This window comes from Capsella rubella, unplaced genomic scaffold (assembly GCF_000375325.1).
Source record: "Capsella rubella cultivar Monte Gargano unplaced genomic scaffold, Caprub1_0 scaffold_3, whole genome shotgun sequence".
NCBI classification, from domain to species: Eukaryota; Viridiplantae; Streptophyta; class Magnoliopsida; order Brassicales; family Brassicaceae; genus Capsella; species Capsella rubella.
In genome coordinates, this window is record NW_006238921.1 from 437,043 (window position 1) to 445,711 (window position 8,669).

At 33.5% G+C, this 8,669-nt stretch overlaps 3 protein-coding genes across 3 annotated transcripts; 2 read left to right on the forward strand and 1 right to left on the reverse strand.

Moving 5' to 3' along the window:
* Positions 1-1,787: 1,787 nt before the first annotated feature.
* Positions 1,788-2,638, forward strand: LOC111831720. Its single transcript, XM_023786924.1, has 3 exons — positions 1,788-1,895; positions 2,114-2,181; positions 2,369-2,638. Exons 1-3 carry the CDS (start codon positions 1,799-1,801, stop codon positions 2,528-2,530), a joined length of 327 nt encoding a protein of 108 aa, XP_023642692.1. The 5' UTR covers positions 1,788-1,798; the 3' UTR covers positions 2,531-2,638.
* Positions 2,639-3,090: 452 nt separating this feature from the next.
* On the reverse strand, positions 3,091-6,262 carry LOC17891857 (O-fucosyltransferase 21). Its single transcript, XM_006297394.2, has 8 exons — positions 5,422-6,262; positions 5,227-5,294; positions 5,052-5,140; positions 4,812-4,977; positions 4,432-4,721; positions 4,147-4,351; positions 3,887-4,044; positions 3,091-3,801 (listed from the first exon to the last, which is right to left on the reverse strand). The coding sequence occupies exons 1-8, from the start codon at positions 5,723-5,725 to the stop codon at positions 3,540-3,542; spliced, it is 1,542 nt and encodes a 513-aa protein (XP_006297456.1). The 5' UTR covers positions 5,726-6,262; the 3' UTR covers positions 3,091-3,539.
* On the forward strand, positions 6,179-6,424 carry LOC111831614 (the record flags this gene model as incomplete). Its single annotated transcript, XM_023786529.1, has 1 exon — positions 6,179-6,424. A coding segment is annotated over one exon (174 nt), but the record flags the coding sequence as incomplete, so codon positions are not given.
* Positions 6,425-8,669: the final 2,245 nt, after the last annotated feature.

Genomic DNA, 8,669 nt, shown 5'->3' on the forward strand with positions numbered 1-8,669 from the left:
GTTTTGCTGTATGAGACATGTTATTTTAAAAATGAAAAGACTAAAACATCATTTTAAAGGATCTTGGAAAAGTGATGATAAACACAAATCATTATGTGTATTAGCAAAGAAGGAGACCAGGAGAGGGCAGAAAGCAAAAACTAGAGAAAAGAAGAAACTTGCATATACAGCTAGCGCAGGAGAGAGACAGAGAGAGCCTAAGATCTCATCACGACCCGTTTTAGATTTTTGAGCTCTTAGAGCTCACCTGAGATCACATTGTGGAGACCAAGTGATTGAAAGAGTGTTGGAGCCTCTCTGTAATGAGAAACAGAGGAGGCAAGTAGAGCAGTCTCATATTGATTGATGAATGTCACAATGTATTATAATTCTCGAGGTCTTGGGGAGTTTCAATTCTAGATTATCATTATTCAAGTCATGGATACGTCGTTATCAGCGCTGCTTCTCCCTCCGCGTCACGAACCTCTTGCATTCATAATCTTCGCCGCTCTCTTTTGGAGTTCTTGCAACCTCTTGTGTGTATTTCTCAGTTTGATTATCGCTTGACAGATTACAACAAGCTTACTTCCCCACATGCTTGCAGATGCAGATGCAGGCGTTCCATATTTCCGTCTACCTCATGCATGCCACTCAGAGAATCCTAGCCGTTTTAGTAGTAACTCAGAATGGGCCTCTTCCAAATATTTAGACCCATTGGGCTTTTTTTATCCACCTTTATGGAAAAACATTATTTTTGTGCATTTTTCCACTCTGAACGTATGGATTATGGAATGTGAAAGATGTGATGATTCTAACGAATGTGATTCTAACGAATGGGGTTATCTTATTCTAAAGTGGGCAACAAGGCCACAAGGATTGAATCGGAGGACCCGCCCTCGTGTCTCAAAAAAGAGAATATGGTATCAAATTTTGTCGTACAGATAATAACATTATACTATACTTTTTCGTACAAATTCAATTAAATAACATTAATCATACAAAAGCAAGCATTTTTTTTAGCAAACCTATGGTTGAAAAAGATGTTTGGAACTACAAAAGGACAGCTAGGGACTTCATTTAGAAACCCTAAGCAAAGTAACCATAGATTTTATTATTAACTTATTACTCGAATGTTACTTTAGGGCACTTAAACTCATGAAAATCTTCCCCCATGCTTCCTTGATTTCTCCAAGAAAAATATTAGTAAATATCTTTGTCTTTCAATTTTTTACTCCATAGTCGGTACCGACTTTTCTGGATTCACCCCTACATTATTTTAAGTACGTTCTTTATTTTTCCATTTTCCCATCTAAATACTAATTTATTACGATTATTCTTCTTTGAATAAATTTTACATATTTCATTTTTATGTGAAGTACAAACGATAACATCTATATAATGATCGATCGTTTAGAGATAGAGAGCATGCATGCGACACAAATCGTAAGGCCATATAACGAGAGTGATATACATATTGAAACTAAGATATAATATAACTTATTTGTAAAAGATGATTGTAAAATTAAAGACTGGAATAATAATTGTTTAGTTCGTTAGTTTTTATAATTTTGTTTGACCAAATCTTCCAAGTATTGTTCGAAATATTTTATTTCTGGAAAGCTTTAGCGTTTTCAATTACCGATGTCAAGTCCCTTTTTGTCTTGCCTATGGAACTGTCGGAAAACCCTAGCTGTCACTTTTTTAGGATTGTAGAACAAACTTCTAGTACTGTATAACCCTTATATATATATGAGCTTCCTTCACTCACATCCTAATCAATTCCTTAATATTGCTTGCACAAAGAATTAGAAAAAAACAGATGAAGAACACTACAAATGCCAAGTTAATCACACTCGTTTTAGGGTTTCTCTTCCTCATGATGATGATGGTCATGAACCTTCCTCATGCGCTTCAAGGTTCGTAAACTGACAAAAGTCATTAGTTATATATATTTCTTTGTGATCTTTTGATTAGTTATATGCATGTATGTATTTAGTCTCCCTTTAATGATGAGGCCGACGATGATACAAGTGTCGTAGTTATATGCATGTGTGTGAGTGTGTATGCGATATACCTAGACGTATAACAATTGTGAAGTTGATGTCGTACCTAAATCTTTGAAATATCGATGTAGGTGGATCCAAATATGAAGATTATGGTCTTATAGCGAGCGGAAGTGAATATCTCTTGATGGGACGAAAGGTACACAAAACATTTATTTATCAAACTTTGGTTTATATAATCAATCTAGTTTACTCTTTATCATTAAGGTACAAAATAGTACTCGACGATGGTGAAGAAGATTTATAGATCATCATTAATTATCGTATTTTTCTTTATCTATGTATAAATTTTGTTATAAATTAATGTAATTTGTAATCGCAAACAGTTAAGAAGTTCAAAACCAATCGAATCTGAAGCAAAGAAAAGATCAAGAAAAGGCATAGTCGTCGTCGTCTCTACAGATTCAGCAAGGGAAATCAGTAATCTAATGAGAAGCGACTATCCATCACGTATGAAAGGGAGGAAAAGAACTCCAATTCATAATTGATATATGTATCGTCGTCATTAGTCATTACTTAATTAAGTAGCTTTGTTTTTTTGCTTTGTTAGTTTGTTTTGGTTAACAGTATCATATATTTTAGAAGAAGATGCTATATATATAGGCCTATATATATATATGTATGTATTAAGGTTTTAATTCTACTTTGTCTTTTTTTGTTTTGTTTCAACCAATGTATTCTAATTACATAGGCTTGTATATTACAAATGGTAAGATTCGTTTCATGCTTAATCAATGTTTTCATTTCTATGAAGTGTGTCAAGTATATGTATATTTTCTGTGATACCAGCCAAAAAAAAAAAAAATGGTTTTAGAGAATTAGTTTAATGTGTATATATCAATCTTTCAACGGCTCTTTGAAGTTAAGGAGATAGCGATTGATGAGACAGCGGTGAACAACGACAAAAAAAAAAAAAAAAAAAAAAAAACTTAGTAACCAACGGATAAAGAATTCGAAATCAGGGACCTCTATGCAATAACAAGAAATAAACTCCTAAAGAATTTAGCTGTGGCAAAATCTAATTTTATTCTTTTACCTATGCGACCTAAATTTATTGAATCTATATCATTGCATGAAAGCGTAAAACATAACAATTATTTATTTTGTCAAATAATAATAATAATGTGTAACATAATTTTACACTGCATTTATAATCTTATTTTGTAGCTACCAAAACTGGCAAGACTATGGATGATGATGATAATGGTAGTAACGCCAAAGGACATATTTGCAGACTTTACAATGAAATCTTCAACCTTTCTTCTGCATCCATGGTGATGGTAGCTCCTCAAAAGTCTCTCTGTACACCAAAGAACCCTACATAACTTCATCTTCTCATCTCTTTAAGAAAACCCAATCCCTTCAAGATGGAGAATATATATATAACCAACCCCCCATAGATAACTCCATTATTCATCCATCCATGTCCTGCATCAGCTTGCTCAAGCTAATTTACCCAAAGATCTCCATCCACAAAGACAACTATGGTGGATCTTGTCATATGGTTTCTTCTAGTGAATTGCCATTATTCTCATGTAATAGCTGAAGGCATTCATATGGATTAGCGTAGAAGTAGTCCTCTTCTTTCGGTCTATTTGGAATCACTAGCCGTCTCTTTGGCCCTCCCATTCGTGTAGCGTGAAAGGCCTTAACCGTGGTTGAAAACACTTCCCAGCTCAACAATCCTTCATAGTACTCATCTATTAGCTTCACCAAGAACTTCCTGTTCAGCTCAATCGTCTTCTTGAACCCCAAGAACCTGTATGTCATCTAAATGCATTAGCCGTTGATGTAAGAAACATAACCTATTCTTTAGATTAGAAAAGTTACAGCAAATGATTCACCTGCGATGACCTTCCACGACTTTCGCCATGTTCCCATAATATGTAGGAACGAATATGTCACTTTCAAGAGATATAAGGTAATCCAGAGCAGCCATTTGAGAAGAATGGTTCTGACAAAAACTCAAATCAGAGGAATCCAGTAGAGTTTCTTTCCTGACCTGGTTTGATCAAAAATATTATATATCCGTTACTAACTATTGAGTGAAAGATTAAGGAATTAGCCGTTTTTTGATAGTAAGCTCTTGCTTTTTGCTACTAACCACATTTGGAAAAACGTCAGTTAAAGCCTTTAACCGCCTTTTACCACCATATATTTCTCCGGCAGCAATGTAAATCTGAACATTACGGTCAATACCCAATGCCGATAGAGTAAGAGCAGTTTCTTCTGGAGTCAATGGGCAAAGACCTTCTTTCCTCTTCAACTCAGAGTCTATTACTTTCTCTTTCCACCATGGATAAGCATACCTAAACAATGGAAAGCATGATAACGTCAATATCACAAAACAAAAGCCCCAAGTAATAATATAAGATGATAGTTTCTTTACCTCATTCTTGTTAGTTCTTCTTCCTCATAGCGGTTGCAACCATGTGAGCAGCCAGAAAATGCCAACATATCCATTTCATATCTGAGATGCAGAACAAGAAAGGGACCTTTCTCCCTCAGAATCTTGACTACTCTTCTACCCAATTCCTCAATCTTTGGAGTAAACCTAAGCCCATTGAAATTTGCTCGGCATCGCAGCTTCTGAATCTCAACAGGCAGTTCGTTATTAACAAGTCGAGTATCGGTCTTGTTCAGATGTACAACTTTGTACTTCTTCACCAGCGGAAGAATCTGTTTGCAAGGATTATGTATAAAGAAGCTGTGAGACACCATGAAAATAAATTGTAGGCTAATCTCATAAAAGACTAACAAGAAAATAACCTGGTCTTGGTAGTAGGACATGTTGGACCAGCTAATAGGAGGCATGGTGTGATACATCCCGAGCCTAACCCTTCTTTTAAGCCTGGGAGGAAGCTCTTTGAGTATACGAACCTCATCTCTCAAAGAACTTATGAAGTGATCCACGTCGAATATGTCTTTGAACTCACTGCCCACATGAAAATCCAGTCAGCAACTTTAAGAGAGATTACCAGTTCAGTGAAAGAAGAAATTAGAAAGAACCTTGGATCATTCCAAAACGAGGTCTTGTCAAGCTCTGGTACAATAAGTGTGACATTCATATACCTTGCAATAGTGACCATATCACATATCTGAGGAGAGAAAACAGAGTCCAACAGTCAGATCAATAAAAGCACAGCTTTCAGAGATTTCTTAAGAGGATTAGTAATGATCATACCGCTGCTCGCATTTGGTTGAGTCCGCCATTGCAAGAAACCATAAGATAGCCGTTGTTCTGATATATTCCTGAGATGAACAAAGAGCACAAACAAAAAAAAAGCATAAAAATTGGAATCCTGATAAAGCACAACAGACACAACTTGAGATAACCAGATAGTTGCAGCTAAGCTACAATAACAGGAAAGAAACTTACTTTTAGGCGGAAGGGCGATCTTCATGGGAAGAGAAGTCATTTGAGCAGCCATTGGGAGATCATGGTGATTGAAACAAGAAGGCCAGCCTTTCAACAATCTAGGTCCCCACATCTCTCCCAAAGCCACCAAATGAACAAAACAACTCCAAAGCAACAATATAGTCATAGCCCGAATCATCCATAGGCTCATACGAGACCTCGAAACCAAAGAGTTCTTAAACTTCTCTATCTTACTATCTCCAAGAAACTTAACCTTCATCTCCCAGAGTTTCCTGTGGTATAGAAACTTCTCTGCTTTACACATTATTCAAAATCCACACAGGGGAGTGTCTCATCAAACAGATTCCAGACTTAAGTCTAGCTACAGAGCAGCTTGAGATCCTTCCTCAGATTTACACAGACAATAGAATACACTCGGATAAGAATCACGCTCTCTCTCTCTCAGCGGCACTAATGATTCTTAATTTAAACACTCAGAAAAATGTAATCTTTCACGCAAAACCAGGGAATTCGCAGAACATTTATTACTCCTCGAAAGAATCCAGATTCTTGCTCTCAAGTCAACCACAAATTTCGCCTCTCAATCAATTAAAAAATACAAAACACTAATCTGAGATTTCACATCCGACAAAACTCTCTCAACCCAGAAATAAAAGAAAAAATAGATATTTGGAAGCTAACTCTCCAAATTACAATGCAATGGCGATTCTTGAAACTTAGTAAGAAGAAGTAAGCAAAACTGAAGAAACAATAATAAAAAAAGAAAGGAGGAAGCTTTAGAGAATGCTTGCTAACTATGTTAACGAGAGATGCTTCTTCGTCCAGATCCGGTACCAAAGAATCAGGAAACTGGATCGAAGCTCCTCAGAAAGAAGAAGAAGATCAGGACAAGAATGTGCAAAAAGATAACTACTTTCTCACAAATGTTTAAGATTTGATCATTCACACACAAAAAAAAATAAAACAACAACAAATGAACTGTCTTTTTTTTTTTTTTTGCTTTTGTCGGTAGTCTATTTTTTTTCTGACCGTTTTGTTAACCTTTTCTGTGTAAGACAGTTGGAACCATTGTTGTTATATAGCTCCATCGTTTTATGTGTTTACTGATAAGAAATCAAACAAATAAATATCTCTAAAGGATACAAAATCTACAAGTATATAAATACGAACACGGATTCTTTTATTTATTTCTGCTAACAAATCTTTTAATCAAAATTTTATAAAGATTTTCATGCACGAACCAAGTTTTAAATTTAAATATGTGTAATTTACTAATAGGGATAATATTCACTAAAACTATAAGTTACGGATGCAATTATATTCTGAATTATATTTAATTATTTAATCAGTCTATAGTAAGTTAAACTCTGCCACGACTTGATTTCAACTTTATCTGATATTTTTTTATTATTTGATAATTTGTTTGTGAGTGCGAGAGATTTTAAGCTAAACTACTTTTTTTTTTTTAATTCAAACAATAAGTATAATAAAATACCAATCTTTCTATTTTTTTTTTCACACAAGTTACATATGGTTGAAAACAGTCAACCTTTAGATTTTGTTTGGCCAAATCGTTTTAATTGTTATCTTTTACTCGCTATGTGTATTTATATTAGGAAGTTAAGTAACATATATAAATACAGTTATATAGCTAAAACCACGTCCAAAAGTCCTGTCTCAAACCATTTTCTTCATTAATTAAGACCGATGAAGTAGTTTAGTGCCAAACTTAAATTAAAAGGAAAAAAGAAACAGAAAACGAACGAATATTTATAAATCTAAATATTCTTTAGAGTTTTTCCATTGAATGAGTGATGACCACAAAATTAGTAAACATATATTACATTTTTGGTAATGTAATGACGACTGCAAATTAGCAAACGCATATAAAACTATATATCACCAATATAACGAATACAAAATCGGCATATTCTAGTCTTGTGGATCTCTATCGTTGACAGCCGTCGACTACATTTAGATTTTTTTCTTTCAGAAGACTCCATATAGTTTTCTTACTATATTCTAAAATAGAATTATGAAAAGTCATACTATGTTTTCTATATAGGCAATGAGTAAAAGAGCAAACACAACTATAGTATTTGGTACCTCCTTAGTTTCATTTGAAGCATATAAATCTCACAGAACACTAAACATAACTATTCATAATGTAGCATGATCAGTTTTCATTTTGCTCTTTTTTTAATAAAAAATTAGACTTATTTATCAAGAAGACATAAATAAATATACAACTTATGCCCTGGATTGCCATCAAGGTATATCAAACCCTAACATATATAATAGTCTTACTTCACGTGAGAAATAATTAATACTTTGTATAATACATGTTTTCGCATATTTGTTTCCAAGTGCGGACAGAAACACACAGAAAACAGAAATTAATTGAAGAAACATAGTTTATATGAGAAATAAGAAAATTTCACCAAAAGAGGGTTAGAGGACAAAGGCCCGTGACTTGGCGAGTTGCTTGCTTCTTTTGTATTTTACCATCTTCTGATCAAAGTCACGTACGATTTATATATATATATATATATATATAGAAACTTCACAATTCACATGTGTGTGTGCCTATACATCACTATTCACAAAATACGTTGTATGACATATCTCTGTATATACGTAGATTGCTAGCTAGTGTATAACCATTAGTAAAATTATTTTCGAAATCAGCAGAAAATAAAATAGAATACAAGCATTAACTTCTAAAAATGCATACGTACATATAAATTAAATTTAAAATTTATGTTGTCGACTGAAAAATGATTCTCTGTTTTGTTTTATTTTATTTTTGGTGAATGATAGCGAATTTATGATTGATTAGTTTTGTGGTTAGAGGTCTAGAGAAGGTCTCTTAATTTGCAAGACCCTCGACAACGAAATTGATCTTATATATAGTATTGCGATGCGTGAAATGCTTTTTATTTTAAAGCTATATATATATCTATATATATATATATATATATATATATATATGCTTAAAAAGGTTTAATATAATACACGATTTCCATATTTTCTAATCCACGACATCAAAATTTATTAAAGAAAAAAAAAACACATAAAAAGTAATCCAAACGTGACGATAAATACAATAAAATTTGAATTTTTTTAACTAGTTAATGTATCTAAAGGACATAGGTGGTTTGCAAAATGTAAGAAATACACAATATAAATGTTATAAACTTCATGCACATGGCAAATCATACGTTTGAAAACGTAATATAAACAAGATT

What these genes read in the sequence shown, in the direction of transcription:
- LOC17891857 (XM_006297394.2), bottom strand. Translation starts at nt 5,725, where the DNA reads ATGTGTAAAGCAGAGAAGTTTCTATACCACAGGAAACTCTGGGAGATG. An exon ending in CTGACGTTTTTCCAAATGTG is followed by an intron (nt 4,045 to 4,146) that starts GTTAGTAGCAAA and finishes TGATCAAACCAG; the next exon opens with GTCAGGAAAGAAACTCTACT. An exon ending in GTCGTGGAAGGTCATCGCAG is followed by an intron (nt 3,802 to 3,886) that starts GTGAATCATTTG and finishes GATGACATACAG; the next exon opens with GTTCTTGGGGTTCAAGAAGA.
- LOC111831720 (XM_023786924.1), top strand. Translation starts at nt 1,799, where the DNA reads ATGAAGAACACTACAAATGCCAAGTTAATCACACTCGTTTTAGGGTTT. An exon ending in CCTTCCTCATGCGCTTCAAG is followed by an intron (nt 1,896 to 2,113) that starts GTTCGTAAACTG and finishes ATATCGATGTAG; the next exon opens with GTGGATCCAAATATGAAGAT. An exon ending in ATCTCTTGATGGGACGAAAG is followed by an intron (nt 2,182 to 2,368) that starts GTACACAAAACA and finishes AATCGCAAACAG; the next exon opens with TTAAGAAGTTCAAAACCAAT.